This window comes from Anopheles cruzii, chromosome 3 (genome assembly GCF_943734635.1).
Source record: "Anopheles cruzii chromosome 3, idAnoCruzAS_RS32_06, whole genome shotgun sequence".
Taxonomy (NCBI): Eukaryota; Metazoa; Arthropoda; class Insecta; order Diptera; family Culicidae; genus Anopheles; species Anopheles cruzii.
In genome coordinates, this window is record NC_069145.1 from 49,154,026 (window position 1) to 49,175,103 (window position 21,078).

The following is a 21,078-nucleotide window of genomic DNA, read 5'->3' on the forward strand; positions in this document are numbered from 1 at the left end:
TGATGCGCGGTACATGATGGTGTTTTGGACAATACTGGACTGTTCTTATCTTAGCATCCGAATCTTTGTCGCAGAAAATATGTTATCAAATGACGTAGTTTTACCTGTAGATTGAAAAGGAAGTAGCGTAGGTGGTACTCTTTGAAAAGGTGTTTTATGAGGAATTTATTTCGGCAACTGCACGAATTCTTCAAATTGTAACTACCGTGATTCATTTAAGGTGGTGGGGTGGGAATGTAAAAACTACTTTTTGATATGACTAACATGTCTAGGGATAATGGTACTTATTTCTTGTGTCACCAAGTTTTTGTAGAATAAACAATTGCTAGACGCCTACAAGGGGATGGAAATAATTTTAAACAAAGTGTGAATGAGGCTTGAGTAGTACAAGAACATATTTTACTGCCATTTAATTATTCACAAAGTTCACGGTGACTTGTTTTTATGTGTCCGCCTCTTCTTAAAGCCACCCATTTGCTTGAGTAACTGTGAATTTTCATCATCGTTATCGTTTCGATGTTCCCACAGTCGAAGCTTCCGAGGAATATACAGCAATCCCATCAGTGTTATCGCTGGATTGATGAGAACAAAAAAAAAACTGTTGATGAATAAAATGTACGCGTTGTGTTTGTTTTGGAATTTAGAATCTCTGAAAAGCTACACAATAGACGATGAAATATTTAGTAAATAAGGTCTTAATACTTACAGTTTAGAACGCACGGAAAAATAACGTAAAAATTAAGCGTAGTAGAGCGGAAGTACAAGGCCTCGGTAGTGTAGAGCATCATAGTAATCGCCAGTGAACAGCCGCCCATGCTGACGACTCTAAAGAAAACGAGTGTTGCGACGGCATATGAGTTAGGTAGAACAAACAACACATTAATATTTTTGTAACAACACTTTATGTACTTCGTCGTATAAGATAATTTATAAATTTACAAATGCAAAACTAGGTTTGAAAAAATGATTATTTTTCGTCTTTTTTTGGAAGACATGCGACGATTGGCATACTTACGGTTTGTAGTGTATGTATAGAGTGCAATGAACTAAGGCAACGGCTTTCAGAATGCAGTAAATTCCCAATATCCTAGAAATTGTATAGTCTCCTACACCATTGTTGTACCGTTGAAAAAAATAGAAAAAAATATTAGTCGACATGGCACATTTTCCACCCCCCGGCACTATCTACCTTCTATAAATTGTGTTTCCGAATGGTCCCCAAGAAAGCTCCGACGTTCAATGTAGCAACGAAAGGCCGTGCCCAGGTCCATGAATGCAACGAACGCAATCCATCCTCGAAACGCATACAGCAACTTTCGTTCCATTTTATTTGGCAAAGATCTGCTTCCGTTGATGTAGAAATCAGTGGATTCGCTTACCGACCACTAGCTCTCTATGAGGAAGTGTGGAATGCACGATATAGCTTGTCTTTGTGTAGAAAACGATTCTACATTTATTCAGGTTATTCACTAAAAAAATGTGCGCTAGGACGAGCTTCGAGTGTGTTCTAGTGTAATAGAAGCACGCGTTGTGTCTGCATTCCTTTCGGTACTAGCTATCATCTGCGAATGAAATAAAAGATTTGAAGTCAAGCTAAAAGCTTTTAGTACGGTAGCCGTAGTTTCAGTAATAATTAGTATCAGTAGATAGGCAGACGGATAAATAAATAGAAAGGACGAGATTGTAGTAAAAACCAAAATTCAAACATAGCCAAAAAAATCTGATGTTTCCAGGTTAGGATTAATTTGAAAACTTTCCAGCACTGGTACACGTCTCATCAAAACAAATGTGGTGAGAATATGATTAAGCATTAGTTTAATGTAGTGAAGGCTGATTTAACCGTAAAAACGTGATCAACAAAACATGTCGCGGGAACTACAGTTTTTGCTGGGAATTCCAAGAAGATTTAATATAGACACATGTAGAATGAATAGTATTGAATCATGTAATGAAGGATAAAAATAAAAGATCATTAAGGACGTCAGATGAAGGACAGGAGTATCATTAGCTTTCTTTATCGTCAAGACAAACCACCATTCGACGTCCTCCATTCATCTCGATTTAAATCCAAATAATATAGCATCAAGTTTATTTTGGATTTGTGCAAAACTTTTCTGCTATTTAGTACAGTTTTCTTAGTAAATGATAAAAATTGGGAGCGAACTTGCCTGTCTGGGGATGTTATTTGTCAACATCAGCAAAGAACGAAGACCCTTATTGAGAACAAAGAGCCTTTCTGAAGTTTATACTTTTTGATATTTTATATTTTCATTATATGTGTACATCTAGGATTGCCGTATTTATGTTTTTGTTATGTTATAATTTATCGAAACAATTCGGCGAGGCAAAGCATGAAACCAGGTACATCATGTATCAATCTCTGATCTTCTAAATTTCGACTTAGTTTAACCTATGTGGTAACTCAATTTGAATGTTTGTGTAATAAAACTTCCCAACCAAGCTCCTGGGGCTTTTGGCGAGTCGCTAGAGACGCGTGTGGCCTTGAGTTGTCCTGATGTAACACAACATCACTTCTGTTGGCCAATTCTCGCCGTTTCTGGTCAATCGCTAGGTTCAAACGGTCCAGTTGACAGTAGAGATTTGAATTTAGTGTTTGCCCACACGGAAGCAACTCATAATAAATCATTCCTTTTAAGTCCCACCATATATCCAGGAGATCCTTCCTAGCCGTTAATCCTGGTTCGTTTGGATTGCTTTTGTTTGTGGCCTGCGTTTGGATTTTCGCACATTATTGTCGTATCTATCCCATTCCTCATCCCCAGGACTCATTCGTTCGGTTCGATTACATTCCGTTTTACCAAAACTTTACAGATGGGAATTCGATCACGTTTTTTGTGTTGGATTGCTGTGGTTCGCAAATGGCTTAAAACTGCTTGATAGTTAATCTTTAGTTCCTGGGCGGTGCAACGAATACTAACATGCCGATCAACGTTGATTATTTCTGTGATTTTATCGACATTTTCGACGGCTGATCTGGCTTGTGCAAGGTGCATCGTTAACATCAAATATAACTGAATCGGGTAGACGAAACCAAAATTGCACGTAACTAGCTGTTACAGTATCGGAACCATAAACTTATTTACTTATCCGGCTAAAACCGCCGAGCGGTCTTGGCCTGCATCATCTCCGTCCACCGCTCGCGGTCGGGCGCCTTCGTCCAATTTTGTCAATATTCAATTGAATTTACGCAAGAGGTATAAAATGCCCAGTACAATCATTGCATTAAAAAGCAATGATAGGAATCTTAATCATATCATAACCAATGGCGCAAATTTTCAAAGCCATAATAAAACAATCGGCTTAAAGATCAGATAATCCAAAATGTATGGTTTATTCGCGGTCTGAAACTTGTGTAAAAATGCAATTGTTTTTATTTCTTTTGTATTATAGATACTTTGAGCCGTAATAGCCCAACAATCGTCTCTTAAAAATGCAATTTTGTTACAAGAAAAATGTTTGTAATATGCATAATATCAATCGACCAGGCAGTAATGCTTTACTATAAGGCGAACGGAATGTACTTAAGTTTATGATCTGACATAGTTGCTCGCTATTCTGCTATGTTTATCGTATCAAAAGGTATAATTTGTGTTTCACGAACTAATTTGTTCGTGTTTCAGTACTGCCAATAAATGAAATATTCTACGTCCAACGTTCATGTTCAAAACAATTGCGTGGAAACAATTACCTACGCAATGTAAGTAGAGCTATGCTCAATTACGGCATGTTATGAGAGGTTTAGCGTGCCTACATGCACTGGCGTAATATAAAAAAAATCAATGAACAGCCTTGCACTCGTGATTGAGCTCTAACTTTCACGCGTTAGGACCAATAAACCATACCGGAAATTTGCTTTGCATGTTAAGGAAGTGATTCATTAGCAGCTAGTAATGATATTGAAAATAGTTCACGAACCATGTGTAACATTTGGAAATTGAGGATTGAGAAGTGCTTGGAAGGTGCGGCATGTTCTAAACAAAGAGTAGTAAACTTACACACTTCATTTCACTACTTTTCCAAGGTGCATTGTAATGACAAGAGTTCCGGGTAATGCCGTCAGCATATGCATTATTGCACCATTATCTTGCATATGCGTTTTACACCGGCAGGTCATGGAACCGTTTTTAACTCTCTTATGGGGTAAGTGAATTAGTTGAGCGAACGCAACTACGCAGTGGCTGACAAAAGAAAACTTTGGGAAGTACTCCGAATAATACGACTGACGCCGATTCCTTAAAATGTTTACCAACGACTGCATTGAGTTTACCCATGTTACGTCCGTCGCGCATTCACTTGTTCAATACCACTGATTTTTCTTTTTCAGCGTGGCAAGATGAGCGAAGAAATTAAGAGGTTTTATCAAGTGGATTTCCGTGGTGAACAAGGGAAAAATATGTAGAACGAGCAGATCGCACATTTGCACTTGTCAGCAAAATGTCAAATACCATGGAGACTACCGTAGACCATGGAATTAGATTCGTTTTAAACCCCATGTTTCTGTCGTCCATTTCAAGACTGCAAAAAATTTTAAACTTGAGTTAAATTAGATCAGAATAGCTGTAAATTTAGATAAATTATGCAATCAGTGATGCGAAAGATCACGTCTACTAAAAGTATTGTTGGTAAAACGTATTATTGATACTACAGTACACTACTTGCCTATCGGTACTGCAATTTCATCCAGTAGTCGGTTCGAAGAACTGCGTTCTTACAAACCTCAACCTGACTGCAGTAGTTAAGAACAAACGCTTGACGGAGATTTTTATACACTGCCTTTGAATTTTATCAATCGTCCAAGTTGAGGGCTACTTAAAATTTTGACCCTGCCCTAATGATATGGTATAGAGACTTTCGCCACATTGTCTTGAAAACGTCAGAAGGTAAAAGGATATTGTGGACAACAGAATTGTACAATTATAAACCCTTTACGAATTTTGAAAGATAAGAATATCAAGCGTGTAAAAATACTGCCTTTCCGTAAGTTCCAGAAGTGAAAAATAAATGTTTCGACAGTTTTTTATTCATTTATTTATAAAAAAACAGTCACCGGGCAACATAGCCTAGCTTACTTAGCAACTTAGTTGCTAGCTTACTTAGCAACTAAGTTGCTAAGCTAAGCTTAGTTTTCATAGCTATTAAACGTTTGCGTCAATTCTAGTCATTACTTACTACCCGGTCTGTGTAATCATATGCGTTGATAGCCCATTACTGATATTTCATTACTTAATTTTGGCTTTTAACTAATTTTTACAGATGACCAATACACGTGGGCGTTTATAATGTTTTTGTAGTGATGTAATATGACGATGAAATACAGAACGTGTTTACTCTAACTTAGCATGAATATAAATAGCATGAATAGGAATAACTGTACCTGGTTCCAAAGCAGTTAAAAGTAAAATATAATCCTAACTGAAAATCATAAAATAGGATTCCAATTACAACACTTCAAAGTTCTAGAAGTACGCCAATTACCGAATATTCTTCGCAACGACATGTCAATGTTGAGCGTATCGTAAAATACTTGTTATGTATAAGTTTTTTCTATCAACCCCTTTAGACTGTGTTTGTAGCCAATCAAACACGGCTAACCAAATTGTATAAAACTTGTTACCCTGTCTCTCGGCCCAAATGTCCGGATATTTTAACGTGAGCCAAGAGCAAAGACAGTTTAAGTGTAAATTATGTGTGTTTACATTGAAACCCAGATTTGACGGCCAGATATGTGTGGTGGAGCTACAACGCTATAGGCAATCGTTAGTAACAAAGCCGAAGGGATATAGCTTTGAAAACAGATTGCAACTGGTTTAGCTGCGAGTTGATGAAAAATGTGCCATTCAACAACTCGAATTCAATTACACGAAACCAGCGACGCACAAGAGAATGGCCTAAAAATAACAATAAACCAATGTGAAAATTAGATATTTTCAACCCGACCGGAAAGTAATGCCCCCCACAATCTGAATCACGAGGGTCGGCAACGCAAATGAAGCACGGTGGTTTAAGGGAAGAACTGACATCTAAAACAATATAATCCAATTATATTACTGAAATTCACAAAAAGAGCAATAAAAAAAAGAGCATTCAAATTTTATTTATGATCAGTTATTTAAAAGCCTTACCTCATCGGTGCGTGTAGCCAGATTCCGTAAAGCCTTTGAAAGTAGTATTCTTGTCCTTTTTTGTACAGGTGCTATTGTTACATTTGTCACTACGAATCACTGTGCCGTACTCTGCGATGAACGATTTGGTTTCATTCAATTTTTCGTAACAAAACTATTGATGTAGCTAACTAATATGAAAACCGTTGATCCACTACTTCCGTTTCCGACCGTAGAAGGTTCCCCGAAGATCAAAGTAGCCGAAACTTTGAAGTAGTAGTTCACACTGACTGTCGGCAAACTGCGATGATAACCTGGCACGTGGTTCCCAGCAGTAAGATCAACGCTTCTAGCACAATTCCTTAGACTCACGCTCCCGAATAGAGTGCGAGGAGTGCAACTGTACACAAGATTTTCCGATTGCCGGGTACGAAGAACGATCTCTTCTCACAGCCGGATGGTCATGGTCCACCGGCCGTATACACAGCAAGATTTCGGGACTAAAGTGTGTTCGACAGGGATAACGCAGAACCGTACCACGCACACTCTTCAGAAGGGCAAGCCCGAACGGCGTATCACTCTTCGGTGCCGCCGGGAGAGAGCAAAATGTAGCAAACCGCTTTTCCACCCAGCACTCCCCTACTTTTGACGTTTGCGTTGTCGCTCGTTTTCTGCGTATCGAACTTTTTTCCACATTCACGACACTTCGTTTGCCGGGTTTACTCTTTTTTGTCCTCGTCGGTGGTGGTAGCAAGGGCTCAGCGACATAAAGTATAAAAATATGCTACCCATCGGCAATGCACACAAATGTTACTAATGGTGTCGAGGCGGAAATGTCATAAGTACCTTGCATCCTGCTGGTTGGTGGAATGTATTAACAGTTTTCCACTTGGCTACCTTTACCACACACACCAACACGAATTGCATGCTGTCGATTTTTCGTCTTTTCCTCTGGATCGATGATGCTTGATATGCACTTCTTGATGGACAACGATAGTTGACTTAAAGAAGGTACTCAGCTTCTTTTTCTATTGTGCCTAGGAGTACTTGTAGGAGGCAGCACACAGGCGAATGGTGGAAACCCTGACATAATGGAGGCAGCGGGGCTTCAGCCGTCTGCGAATCCTCACTCCGGCTCTGGCACAAGTCCTGCCGCAGGTCAAATCTCTACGAAATCCGGTCGCCTACTGTCGCGGAAACTTCGGTTTGAGAACAACGAGAAATAAACACGAGAACCACGCGGCAATCGTGGCCCGATCACGAAGCTAGTGCAGGTCGGCCGTTCGCTGTTCGGCACCAACATAGCATAGAACCGAGTTCGCTAGGGAAATGGGTATCCCCTGGATATGCTGGATATTCGAAGTATCATTTGGTGTGGCGTGTCGCAGCAATTCTCAAGCAAGAACCAAATCAAAAAGATCTGCACAGCAAAGGCAGCACCTGCGACGATTTATTAACCATCGATACGGCGATAAGAGCCTCTGTGCATCGCTAGGAAGTTTGAAGTGTTAACAATAAACAGGGAATCGCTCCAACGTGATAAGCGTGATTTTAAGTTACATAGAAATGGCAAAGTTTTTCATGTAAACATAGTTTACCTCATCACCCCATGATCATAAAATTATCATAATTAATTCTTTGTATTTATAATAAAGCTTGTAAAAACGGTGCAACCCTTAAGAAACACAACAAACCTTCAATATGTTCAGTCAGTTATATGCACAACTAATGTTAAAGTACAGAAATACGATACGATGTTTGTTGAGTTCTATAAAGCCTTACACTATATCATCGTAAAATTCATAGCAATTCTCGAACCACACAAAACTCATACTGCGGAAAAACAGCTGATAATGGGGGACTTTGGTGCGCACGCGTTTCCATTTTCTCATATTTATTCTAGTTCTTAAGCATATATTTCCTCCTTTACAGTGAAACGTACTACGATCATTCAATAATTCAGCGTTAACAGTGTTGTTGCACGGATACGGCCGTATCTGTTATTTGCTTTATACAGCGGCTTGTGCCTTGTTTTTCAGGCTGCAGTTCCACAACCAACACAGTTATATTCGTCTTGTGAGTTCTTTGAACAACATAAACAGTTGCCAATTGTTTATGTTAAAGTCGTTGTTTAGACGTAATGGGCACCTTTTTTTTAATGTTGTTGTCGTAATGAGGTTTTAACTAGGGGTCAGGAACCAGTCTTAGAAAAAAAATCACGGAATCAGGCGAGGTGTGGGGGGTGTTTTTGCCTTGTACCTATAATGCTACTTTCTACATGGCGTTAGCTAACTAAATTTGAATGCTTTTATGTTTATGCTTTTATAAGAACACTGTTCTTTAGTAAAACATTAATAAGTTCGTTTTATTGGGTTTTAATGTAAATACCCATCTGGCTGAAAGAGTAGCCATTGTGTTAAATGCACGTTGTTTTTCGGCTGAAAGTAATAAGATGGATGAATAATGTACTATGCCGTATTTATGTCTTAGAGTAGAGTTATCTTTAATACGTCCTTGATGACCCAAGCACCGGATGTAACGAAAACGCTAAAGGCATGGCATATATTTGGATTCATACTGATGTTACCAGTAGAGAAGAATTCAAGCACAATATTATCTGGAAATAGCACATTAAAATATGTTCCTTACAACATCCAAGGTAGAAGATTTCTCCTTACAATATCATCAAAGTATACGATGCCTTCGTTGTGTTCAACAATTATACATTAGACTTTTATTAACATATACTGGTTCTATTGGCACAGTGTAACAGTTTATTAAAGAGCTTGAGCTGCTTCGGTTTGTCGATACTCTGTGTAAGTGATATATCCATCTTGATCCTTGTCCATCATTTCCAGTATCGGATCGACTAGAGATTGTAAAGTTTCATCGTTGTAAGGTTGGGCATCATCATTGCTACTGGCCGATCCTTCTTCGTGACTGTCTGGGTGGTCTTCCTTGTTGTCTGTAATCGGTAAAACCAGCATCGAAATAGAAGTATCGATATGAATTTACGATGCGTCTTTTCTAGTTTCTACACCTACTCGCTGACGACGAGATCACGACAAAAAAGAATACATGCTTAAAGTTTCTGCCAAAGTTTATTAGTAAAGAACCCAATGCAAATACATACTCTAGTAAATGCAAACAAGAACTTCTGTGTATGTCAGTATTGATGTACTCACTGTCCGAGCATTAAGGAATCGAATAGACAATTCTATAATTTACATTTAACGTCGATTTGATAGGGCATACTCGGCCCAATCAACAACACCATCATCGTTCGTATCCATATTTTTCATCACGGCGTCTACGATTCCTGATAGCTGTTCGTCGGTGTACGGTACGGGTTCGTGGTGGTGTTCGCGATTGTCACTATCTTTCTCTGGACGAGAAAATTGTTGCGGTTATTGTAAACATTTTACCTTGTTTCCAATTGAAACAAAACCCGACAAAACATTATCGAACAGTCACAAAAAGGCAACAAAAACAAGCAAAAAGTGCAGTATATTGATAACCACCACCCTGCAGTTGAAAAAAAAAAACAGGTACTCATCTACCTTTTGCTTTTGTACACATTTTTATCCGAAACTGCAATTTAGGGATTATCGGGGAAATCATCACGACGGTTTTCTTCAACACCCGACATACGGTACTCAGTATAGTCAACATATCCATCACCGTTAATGTCCATCATCCGTAGTACGGAATCAACGATATCTTCCAACTGTTGGTCAGTATATTCGGGTTTCGAAGGAGTACTTGGGGCCGCTCTATCGTCAACTACAGGTGCGTGATGCCACGATTAAATGCACCAAATAAAAGAGTGGTTTTCTTCATTAGGTGGAAAAATGCAAAATTTCGGACAGATAATAGTAAACATCACCTGACGAGAATGAGAATGCTTAATGAGCTGCTTCGAAGCTCCCACAAATAAACGAGTAGGGTGGATTTGGTGGTATTGATGTACCAGCCGGTTTATATTTTAATAATTTTCAAATTAGAAAACAAAAAAAGTCTATGCGAAACAAAAACACCAACATTTACATACATCATACATTACAAAAGACCTTCCATTCTTTATGGTACCGCCAACCACCATTCAAATGCTACTTTGGCAACTTTCAAAGTGTGCTTGGAATGAAACCCCAGTGATCATGCAAGAGTAAACCCATCATTGATTTATGCTTGCTTGACAAGTTCGGCGATCCGCGCTTGCACCACCTGATCTTTAAACCCGATGGATGGCAAGTGGACATGAGATTTTTTAATGAATGTTGGAATATGCTATGGAATCTTCGGAGAATGAGGAAAGGCATATACTACAGGGCAGTAGTGGTTTTCCAATTATAAAAAAGGACCGGAATGCTAATACTGTCAAAGTTTGTGCGAAATTAATAAGTTATGAATTATCAAACATCTCGTATCGAGAAAATTTTGTATTGTGTTTCCAAATAATAATGACTCTCAAAGGACTGCTGCCAGATGCCTTTTCATTTCGCCGAATCGTTGCGGTGCTTCGAAAGCTCGTTTAGTCTTTGTTCAGTCTATTATAACGTTCTCGATCCGCTGCATAACTGATGGCATAGTTCAGGGGATTGCGTTCTTTAGGGATGCGGTTGTGCCTGTTGATCTTGTTGTTGCTGCTGGGCCGCTTTGTGCTGTGCGTGTACAAATTCCGGGTAGTCGATGAAACCGTCCTGGTTGTGATCGTCCGAGTTGAGGATGGGATCGATCAGGGCCGACAGTTCGTCATTGGAAAATATTTTTTCCTCGTGCTGTGGTTGGCCGCTGTTTTCTTGTGCCTTGCCTTGTTCTGCACAGTTGATGTTTGGGGTGATTATGTTCAGCCGTAAAAGAAAGCGAATGTTGAAGAATGGTAGGAAAATTTGTCGTAGTTTTATCACTCATCAGAGCGCATGATAGGATCAAACGTGCGCCATATGTGCTTTGTTACATTCTCCATGTCCCACCATAGTCCAGTGTCTTTTCAAGTCGGAGGGAAGGAATGCAGAGGCTTCGATATTGTTTTACTAAACACCACATACTCGAGATTGTACGCGATTCGATACGTGACTTATTTCAAATGGCGCACAACATACACATGAAGCATAACAAACACATAGTAGCAAACACCACACCCGGAAAACCGTCACCATTTTCCATGTTAAACTAAAACAATGATTTGCGAGCAACAAGCAACCGGACATTTTTGAATTTAGGAAAGTTAAGCTGTGAAAATATTAGTGGGTGCCAGCTTCCATCCCTCTTAATGAAATGCCACTGGCCACATGGCTGCACGTGAGTTGCGAAATATTGTTTGATGTACCAAACAATGTGCGCTACAGCCCATGGCCTGAAAATGCGTACAAAGACAAACACAAAACCACACGTGCTAGTGCAAGGTTTACAACTTACCGTGCCAGTGGATGAGCGATTTTATTAGCTCACATCCGTCCAGCTTGTTGTTGTTGTCCGAGTCGTGCATTTTGAAGTAATGAAACTGTAGCTCCTGTTCGCTCATCTTGCTTGTGTCGATCGGGACATCCATATGCTCAGCGATGTGTCTGAAAATATGTAAATCGGGCGAGGTACAGAAACAAAATTCGTCGCCACGTCACAATAGTCTCGAGCGAAGAAAAATGTCTCACTGTTTCTCTTGTTGCAAATTTCCGGTGTGCAAAACTTGCTGGGGGCCATGGTCCGCATGTGGCTGTTGTTGAAATTGCTGCTGATGCTGCTGCTGCTGCTGCTGCTGTTGCATTTGCTGGTGTTGTGGCGGTTGCTGCTGTTGGGGGGGCTGTTGATAATGTTGTTGCTGCTGCTGTGGGGCTTGTTGTTGGTACTGAGGAGGGGGCGGCTGATAATGTTGTTGCTGTGGCGGGGGTTGCTGTGAAAGGACGAGTAACTTGTTAGTGTGCTTTACAAATTGCGCCAGTTTTTTAAACATACATAATTATTTGGATTGACACCAGGAACTGCACGTTGACAATTAGCTAACGTTGCAAGATGCACCACTATCAAGGCTATCACTATGTTTAGCTTCATTGTATCTCCCCTGTATGTGAAGAATTTCAATGTTTGTTATTTGCGTTGCCCGGCGTTTCCGAACGTTAATGTTTTACGAATTGACTATTGTAGAAAAGACTTTGAGCATTACTGCTACTATAGGAATTTGTAACAAGCTGCCACATCCAATGTCTGAATCGGAAACATCCACATCCACGTTACCGCTTTAGAGCGCGGGGAGGGAGGGTGGAATGGTATTTTGACAACGCACTTGTTGTGACACATCTCTTGTTTACGGCCTTTTTGACAGTCCTGCAAAGAGCCATCTGTTGCGAAAAAGTACAATCAATTTACAATTAAAAAAAAGAAAAAAAGAATGACTGAAAAAAAAAATCGTGAGCTATTATTTAAACGTTTGATAGAATACTTATTAGTCTATTTCTTCGTCCAAATTGATCAAATACATTGATGGAATTCATTAATGAGATACATGATCACTCAGGATATCGTCATTAACCTACATCAGGAAAACTTAGTTCATGGTTTTTCGCTGCCTATAACGATGATAACGAAATAATTTTTGCTTTCTCGCACTGATTGTGTGAAAGAGAGTCGTCATTCTGCTAGAAATGTATTTGAATAATTTAATCTTTGAGAAGAACTGTTCAATTATACATTAAACCGACGACAATTTTCCTTTCTAAAGCTATTGTTCGTGTTATTTAAAGCATTAGGATATTGCTTTGATTTTCTGAACATTGAACCATGTAAAAATGGCTACTAAAGTTAAAACTGCCACAAATCCCGACAATGGGTTCTATTTTATGTTATTCACAGATTACACTCCCCCATACCATCGCAGAAGTCGTTTGTTTACACAGTTTGCAAAATTCCACAAAAATATAAAAAAATCCTCTTATAAGATGGACAGATATTTACTTTCCGTTTTTAGTCTTCAGTATTACTTCAACACATTCTGACCAAATGAAATCTTCGACCGTCATAGTACTCGCTGTGATTTGTGCATTTGCCACGTACGGCCAGGCTCAACAAGTGCAGACAATGGAAACATGCAAATTGTTCACAGCTGAAGTGATCTCCTCGATATCATGCAAAATGTACTGTGTGATCAAGGGAAAACGTGGAGGGTACTGCAAAGAAGGACTTTGCGCGTGTCGGGCTGAAGATCTTCTTTCCTGGCTGAATCCTCTGTGAAATAAAGAGTAACTCAAGGCAGATAATACTAGTTTTTCTTTTCGAATGCAATATCACCCCTATTAAGATAACACGTTCATCCACCCACTGTAATGAGGTACAAGCTGTCCCGTTCGGTGTAATTGTTAGATAACGTTGTCTTTTATCAGAGAACAATGGCACAGTTTCCTACAGAGCCTGTGCATTCTAACTCTTTTTTACAGCGATAAAATCTATGGGATATTCATTGCCTCATTGATATTGTTCGTCGTCAGGCTGTATTTTACTACGATGGGTCTTGTCGAGCAGCAGTCTAGCCGCACAGTCTCATCGCCACAGCAAGTCGCTCTGATAGCCGGACGATTGGTCATGGTTGTCAAGACGGCGCGGTAACATTGTTGCAGTTCTCATCTAACGATTGATGTCAAAGAGTTAAACGCAACTCACCAATAATCCAATAATGCAGCGCGTGTCTTGTTTGGTTGTCAATCAGAGCGATGGTATGTATAAAATGCTTCAAGCAGTAAGATTTTGTGCACTCGATTAATTGTGGTTCACTCTTCTCCTATCGTTTCGACAGAGCGCATTATTGCGAACGACTACAGTGAGGAGTCGCCTCATTTGGGACAATTGATCCGCCGGCAAGCGAAACACATATGTAGCTATTCGATGTTGAAACGGCGCTTTCCAGTGCTGTCATGGTTACCGAGCTACCAATGGTCGTACTTGCTCTACGATATTATCGCCGGGATTACCGTGGGCTTAACAGCCATTCCGCAAAGCATTGCCTACGGTATACTGGCGAACTTGCAACCTGAGTATGGAATTTACTCAAATGTGATGGGATGCGTCGGGTATGCCTTATTCGGCAGTGTCAAAGATGTGACCATCGCCCCCACCTCCCTGACGGCCATACTGGTGCAAGGCATAGTTGCTGAATTGCATTACGGAACGGCTCTGCTAACGTTCTTGTCAGCTCTGATCACCATTATGTTTGGTGTGTTGAATCTCGGAGTTCTCGTGCGTTTTATTTCCATACCCGTCGTTATGGGTTTCACAACGGCCGCCTGTTTGACTATTGGCAGCGCGCAAGTACGCTCTTTGCTAGGAATCAGTTCCAAGGGGAAAGGAAGCGACTTTGTTTCGTCCTGGTCCAATGTGTTCACCAACCTGAACCAGGTTCGCTGGGCCGACTCTGTTCTCGGCGTTAGTTCCATTTTGTTGCTGGTGCTCTTTCGTGTAAGTGTGATCAATAAGACATCCAATAAGTATCTAATCTAATGCCATGTTTCTCTTTTTACAGTTTACAAAAGATTTTAATATTACTAGATCACGACCGTTTTTTAAGTACGCGCGATTGCTCAGCAATGCAGTGGTCGTGGTTATCGGCACACTGCTCGCGTATTTGCTTACATCGGACATCGGAAACCCCGCGTTCTTACTGACTGGCCCCGTAAAAGCAGGATTGCCAACCTTTCAAGCACCACCCTTTTCGTACACAAATGAAAACGGGACGGAGTACAGCTTTAGTGATATGATCGGAGTGATGCGAACAACAATCATCACTATTCCTCTGGTGACAACACTCGAGATCGTGTCAGTGGCAAAAGCTTTCTCGATGGGAAGAATCATTAATGCTACACAAGAAATGATTGCTCTCGGTGTGTCTAATTTACTCGTATGCTTTTGTTCGCCGCTTCCTGTTGCCGCATCCTTCACAAGGTCTGCCATTAACAATAGTAGCGGAGTTCGCACTTCTCTCGGCTGCGCTATAACCGCTATCATGTTGCTCCTTTCGTTAACATTTTTGACTGAGGCATTCTACTACATCCCTAAAGCAACGCTGGCTTCGATTGTGATAAATGCTATGATATTTCTGGTCGATTACGAGGAAATAGGAAATATCTGGCGTACGAAAAAAATCGATATGATCCCATTTTTAGCGACCGCCGCTTCGTGTCTGTTCTGGGAGTTGGATTACGGTATATTGGTTGGAATTGGAATTCACTGTGCGTTTTTGCTTTATCTCATCTCAAGCCCTCGCTTAACATCGGAGCTGTGTTTAGTATCCGACATGCGAATCCTGCTTATAGGCATGGATCAATCGCTAGCCTTCTCCTCTGCCGAGCGACTTCGCGATTGGATATTAAGACAAATTGAAAACTACGAAACGAAAATTGATCTAGTGGTTATTGACGGACAGAATGTTAATTTTATCGACATGAGCGTAGCCAAAAACGTTGTTAGTATCGAACAGGATCTGCGAGCGCGCAAAATCCAGTTACTATTGTGGCGGTTCGAAACTGACACTGCGTTTACTCTGTTGAGGATGCGCAAGGAACTGTTTCTTCCTCTATTGCGAGCCGATCATGAACTGGAGGAAGCTGTAGCTGGATGGAAATGCTACCACTTTGAACCGTCTCTCAATTCGTTTTCTTAGCCAAAAGAACAAGTGTAGCATAAGGAATTTTGTATGAAACGAAAACGGGAAAATAGGGTCTTATGATGAATAATAATACAAAGTTTAATTCAGTATGTGTTTAGTATTATTTTCTTTTAATTATCTATACAATTTCGTTTATAATGCACTTTTAACTTAAAAGTGTGCCTTAAAAGATTTATTCAAATGTCATATTATTCAAAGACTTAATCAGTGCTTCCAGAGCATACCTCTTTAGAACATCTGTTTTGATTTAAGGGTGAATTTACTATCCTTTCCTCCAGGGTAAGAACCGTTCGGCAAAGCAACACAAACATGACTACCTACGCACAGTAATTAATTTTATCATCCTCTCACGCAGTGTTACTTGGAGCGGTGGTTCATGGCAATCGTGACACAGCCAATGCTGTCTTTTATTCTGCTGCTAGTCCCGATGAACAAGTGATTGGTGTTGCGCTAGTTGATGAGCGTGCTGTGAAGCCTCCTGTTGTACATTCTGTATAAGTTGCTCTTGCTGGTGAATGTGGTTGTGTTGCAAACTTTGTTGCTGGTGTTGCGGCTGATGTTGTTGCTGTTGAAGGTGATGGAGTTGCGCGTGGTGCTGCAAAGAGCTTAAGTTAAGATTGTGCGCATTATGACTGGGTTGGTGTCGGCGATAATCCTGTAGGCGCGAAAACACTCGCGGGCAAAACTCGCACTTGATGATTTTTGGTTCTTCTACTGGAACTGCTGGAGCACGGGGCGCCGCAACCGGCGGTGGAGGTTTGTGTACCTGTTGATGTTTTGCCATGTGCCGTTTCCACTGTATGTGCTGTGAGAAGCAATCACTACAGATTTCGCACATATAAGGTTTTTCTCCCGTGTGCGTACGTATGTGATACCTTAGATGGTGACTGTATTTAAAGGATTTCGGACAGTAAGGACACTGACGATCGCGGACCTCTTCGTGCACCGCTTTCATGTGCCTCGCTAATGAGCGCTTCTCACGAAACTGTGCTAAACATTCCATGCACTGATACGGCCGTTCTTCAACATGATCACCCAAATGGACCATCCATGCCTCTCGATCAGGAAACACTTTGCTACAAACCATGCATCGATGGTCTTTATTACCACCACCTGTAGCTACACCTTCCGCCTTTACGTGAAGCGTGCCAGCCACTGGAATGGTGCTACTGTGAAACGCACCCATCAGTTCGCCGATTCCGTTCAAGCTCGTGATAGCTTCAGCAATAATACTACTTTCGGTAAGACAATCGTCATTCACGTAATCTTCGTTTGCAGCCAAGTGTCCACATCCTCCGCCCGGTGGCACAAATTGCACTCCGTCCTCTTCCGTCATCTCCACCTTGACGGTAATCTGCTCTAGCAGTCCACGCTTCGTGCGAATGATTTCGTCACAGTGTTTACTTCTCTGCTGGAATTGATTGATCTCATCCAAAATGGATAGGCACGAAAAGCAAATCCCGGCTGGGTAGTCGTCCCGTACGCTGATATGTATGCTGGCGCAATTCCTTATCTTCTCCGTCATCTCCCGTATGAGACTTCCATTCTGCGGAAACAGGGGATGGACGTTCGTTTCTGAAAAGCAGAGCCTGCAGTACGTTTCTGGATTTTCATTCGGACTGGTGCACAGCAGATAACCATGCCGACAGGATGAAATAATATGAAAAGGAAACGCACAAACAATTCATTGATTAGTTCGGACACGTCTTATCGGTTTTGTATATTCGATTGCGACGAGAGGAGTGGGCAAAACAGCACCATTCAAGATTCTTCTTCCTTACACGTCTTCTCGCAGTTCGGACTCAGTGCCACTTTTGGGCTGGGCAGTCTGATCCATGTCGCAAGAGCCTTATTCGGACTTTTTTACAGCTGCGGTTACTTGGCGAAACTCTCGTCACTAGCCCGCAGCCACCGGGCGGGAGAGAAGGCTTTTGCCCGATCGCCACTACGATTATTGCACACACTCAGAACGACGCGAAGTATTTACAAATTGTTTTCGATGTGCAGATAATTTGTTTACCTGTCAGTTCGTGAACTGTCAAATTCGTTGGATGAATTTCCTCAACATCGATTTTCGTTGTCGAAAAATCATCTCTTCATCGATATTACTTTGAACGCTTGCGATTTCAAAGACCGAATACATTTGTCTAGAAAACAATGTGGAAATTGTCTTTTTTCCATTTCAAGAAGTCCAGGAAGCGGTCGAGAATCCAGTTAAATGATTTGAAGGGTATGTTCTATTAGATTTTGTCATCAGTTTAGGTTGACGGTTGGCAATCAGCGCTGAATTTAGATTGCATGGACAATTTTTTGATTGTGTATCAAACAAGCTAACGTATTTGAGAAGTTTTGTTTCTATAAGGCTTTATTAATCTTTAGTGATCGAATCATACAGGGATAACAAAAGATTCGTTTTCGCATCCTTTTTTCCAGTTACTAACTGCCTGCTCAGCACATTCATCATTTCTGAACAATGGCATAAATTTTTGCTTCTTAAATCGGTAGAGTGTACTACGTATATTTCTATGCCACCTCCAAAGTAGCACTTGACGTCCTTGCAGCCGCAAATCGCTGATAATGCTGGAAAGATTCCGCACAACTGTGCTGTCTACAAATTTCACCCACTCTCCGTCAATCAGAATCACATCGGGCACTTTACAAGATGCAAGTTTCAGTATTTGTTCACGGAAATATTCCGCTGAGGAGAAGGCAAGATCACTATCAGGGCGTACTATCAATACCGCTGTGTTTTCGACCTGTAATTAGGGCCAAATTGAAAAATAAGCTGTTAGACCACATAAGCGTATAATGGAAATAAACTTTACTTACGTTTATGAGACGATGTGTAATTCTGGGCCTTGAGGCCAGGTACAATGGAAAGCATAAATTGACAGCTATTCCAATTATTATCCCAATCTCGAGACCTATGAACAGGCAGGCGACCACGGTCACTATGAAAGGTAAAATGTCGAGGCGCTTTGTACGCCACATTTCTCCCATGGCGCGGTACTCTATTATAAAAATCATCGCTGCAATAATCACTGCTGCCAGAGTAGATTTGGGAATGTAGAAAAAGTAATCTGTGAGCAAACCCAACGCTAGTAGTACAAGGATGCCCGTAAACACTCCTCCGAAAGTTGTCGCCACACCGCTGCTACTATTGATGGCTGACCGTGCGAAAGACGCCGTTGTGGGAATAGAGGACACAAATGAACCGGCAACATTGCAGCATCCTAGTGCCAACATTTCTTGTGTGGCATCTACCAACTTTCCGCGGGAGAATGCCTTCCCAATTGACACGATTTCAAGAATTGATATCAGCGGGATCGAAATAACGGACGTACCGAGTGTGTGTAACATTTCGCTAAAGTTGTAGTGCCGGTCTTCGTAGACCAAATGGAACGGTGGTAACTGGACTGATGGCAATCCTGACGCTACCTTACCGGTTAACTTGAACGGATATTTCTCTTGAGAACTACAAATGTAAGCAATTACACCACCACTTATCACAATCATTGCGTTTCGTAACAAGCAAACGTATTTCGTAATAGTTTTCCATTTTCCTTTGCCCCGTCCTTTAATAACCTGCAAGAGTGATTGATAACAGTTGATGTTAAGAAGATTAAGCTGTAGATGTAAAAAGGAAAAACTTACCGTAAGTATGATAAGGATGATCAATGAGCTGAGTCCCAGAGCGCAGTCCCACAATCGTATTTCGCCAATGTTTTCATAGAGATTGATCCACGTGTCTATAAATTCGGAAGATTTGCCCGACGACGTAATTCCTATTAAAGATTTGAGCTGGCTACTAATAATTGTAATAGCTGCAGCAGTTATAAAGCCAGTAATCACCGGCATAGAAATAAACTGCACTACAAATCCGAAATTGAGGCATCCAAGCAATAGCATAATGCATCCGGACAAGAGCGATGATAGTACGGCACCAGCGGCTCCAAGATCTTTGACCGGTTGTTGAACCATCAGTGCCATCACGGCTGTAGGTGCGACAGTGATTTCTTTTACTGTTCCAAGAATGGCATAGACGAACGATCCCATGAAATTCGAATAGAGACCATACTGTGGTTCCAGATTCGCTACCGTTGCGTAGGCAATACTTTGTGGGATGGAAGTTAGTCCAACTGTTACTCCCGCAATGAAATCGGCAAAAAAATCCTTCACGCCATAGCTTGGAGCCCACTGCAAAACCGGTAACCGACGGTATAGGCAATCCTTGGTCCATATGTTTCTGAAATAATGGTACATCACATCTCGTATGCGTGGCGAGTCTTCCAGGCATTCTAGGCTTTCTGTAAGTACAAGAAAGCAACATGGAAATATGTCAAACATACAGCAAAAAAGAAGATGTTTGTTTAATACACCAAAATTACCACTTCGTTGAACGAATTCCGATCTACCGCTCTCTTCCATTGCGTCTGCGGTTGCAGGAGTAATGAACTGCTTTTGACGGTTTCTGTATCTCAATTGTAGGACTTGTCACCGGTGTCATCAGACTGTAAAGCACTTTATCGTTAGTTTGTTCTGTGCGGATTGAAGGGTTTTTTACGTATGCTTGTAAGTAAAATGGAAATGAAACGTATCATAAAGATAATATCCAAACAAGCTGTACCTGCGACGCCGTTCAAGATAGATCCGCGAGTAAAAAGAATATGTTTTGGTCACTTAACTAAATTATCATCGCCATAATGATAACGTCCCTGATGATACTTGATTTAGTTTGAATTACTATCACAAACTGGGTCATTCAAAAGCTAACAATTTAGTTGATAGTCGCCAATGCTACTCTCAGCTTATAATATAAATTTGGATACATTTTTTAACTTTAAGCGTATAGTTCGTGAAGCTGATCCTATCCGTAAATAACAACAAATGTTTATTTTTCCTTTTCATTTCGTAATGGAAATCGCGCAGGCGCTTGAATATCGTGCAAAAGGCAACTGGACTTTTAAATTGCAAGTCGAGTTCGAGCACATTTTGCTCGAACAGTAACTTAGCTGTCAAAATGAATCGCTCGAATAATTGTCAAATGTAAGGTCAGTATGTTTCTCGAAAAGTAAACAAAAAAGTTGGATTGTTGATTGCTACACCGTCATAGAAATTTAAACATTTCAAAGTCGTATAACACAACGACGTTTGCATTGGAAGTTTAATATCGAACGTGTACATTTGAACTGTTAGCAACCATTCAGCGACGTAGTTGATCCGTGCCTAAGCGTGAGCTGTTGGTGTTACGTCCGCTTAAAACCACTGTTCTCGCGTGTGTTTCCTGTGCCATTGTCTAACATCTTT

The 21,078-nt window shown here is 40.8% G+C and overlaps 5 protein-coding genes across 8 annotated transcripts; 1 reads left to right on the top strand and 4 right to left on the bottom strand.

The window, feature by feature from the left end:
- Positions 1-426: 426 nt before the first annotated feature.
- Positions 427-1,325, bottom strand: LOC128273856 (uncharacterized). Its single transcript, XM_053011913.1, has 4 exons — positions 1,190-1,325; positions 1,016-1,106; positions 707-825; positions 427-572 (listed from the first exon to the last, which is right to left on the bottom strand). Exons 1-4 carry the CDS (start codon positions 1,323-1,325, stop codon positions 427-429), a joined length of 492 nt encoding a protein of 163 aa, XP_052867873.1.
- A 7,532-nt stretch (positions 1,326-8,857) lies between these two features.
- On the bottom strand, positions 8,858-12,427 carry LOC128275163 (multiple coagulation factor deficiency protein 2 homolog). Of its 4 annotated transcripts, none has more exons than XM_053013570.1 (4): positions 12,075-12,427; positions 11,774-12,012; positions 11,541-11,689; positions 8,858-9,087 (listed from the first exon to the last, which is right to left on the bottom strand). In XM_053013570.1, exons 1-4 carry the CDS (start codon positions 12,168-12,170, stop codon positions 8,900-8,902), a joined length of 672 nt encoding a protein of 223 aa, XP_052869530.1. In that variant the 5' UTR covers positions 12,171-12,427; the 3' UTR covers positions 8,858-8,899. The 4 variants fall into 4 exon arrangements, with proteins under 4 accessions (XP_052869530.1, XP_052869533.1, XP_052869532.1 ...); XM_053013573.1 differs by lacking the exon at positions 8,858-9,087 and adding an exon at positions 9,211-9,507; XM_053013572.1 differs by lacking the exon at positions 8,858-9,087 and adding an exon at positions 9,531-9,905.
- Positions 12,428-13,700: 1,273 nt separating this feature from the next.
- On the top strand, positions 13,701-15,766 carry LOC128275162 (sodium-independent sulfate anion transporter-like). Its single transcript, XM_053013568.1, has 3 exons — positions 13,701-13,825; positions 13,906-14,564; positions 14,629-15,766. Exons 1-3 carry the CDS (start codon positions 13,786-13,788, stop codon positions 15,763-15,765), a joined length of 1,836 nt encoding a protein of 611 aa, XP_052869528.1. The 5' UTR covers positions 13,701-13,785; the 3' UTR covers position 15,766.
- Positions 15,767-15,901: 135 nt separating this feature from the next.
- On the bottom strand, positions 15,902-17,608 carry LOC128272890 (zinc finger protein 90 homolog). The gene is made up of 2 exons (XM_053010773.1): positions 17,553-17,608; positions 15,902-17,390 (listed from the first exon to the last, which is right to left on the bottom strand). Exons 1-2 carry the CDS (start codon positions 17,606-17,608, stop codon positions 16,190-16,192), a joined length of 1,257 nt encoding a protein of 418 aa, XP_052866733.1. The 3' UTR covers positions 15,902-16,189.
- Positions 17,609-18,158: 550 nt separating this feature from the next.
- On the bottom strand, positions 18,159-20,552 carry LOC128270526 (sodium-independent sulfate anion transporter-like). The gene is made up of 5 exons (XM_053007933.1): positions 20,457-20,552; positions 20,160-20,282; positions 19,426-20,078; positions 18,601-19,356; positions 18,159-18,527 (listed from the first exon to the last, which is right to left on the bottom strand). Exons 2-5 carry the CDS (start codon positions 20,197-20,199, stop codon positions 18,159-18,161), a joined length of 1,818 nt encoding a protein of 605 aa, XP_052863893.1. The 5' UTR covers positions 20,200-20,282; positions 20,457-20,552.
- Positions 20,553-21,078: the final 526 nt, after the last annotated feature.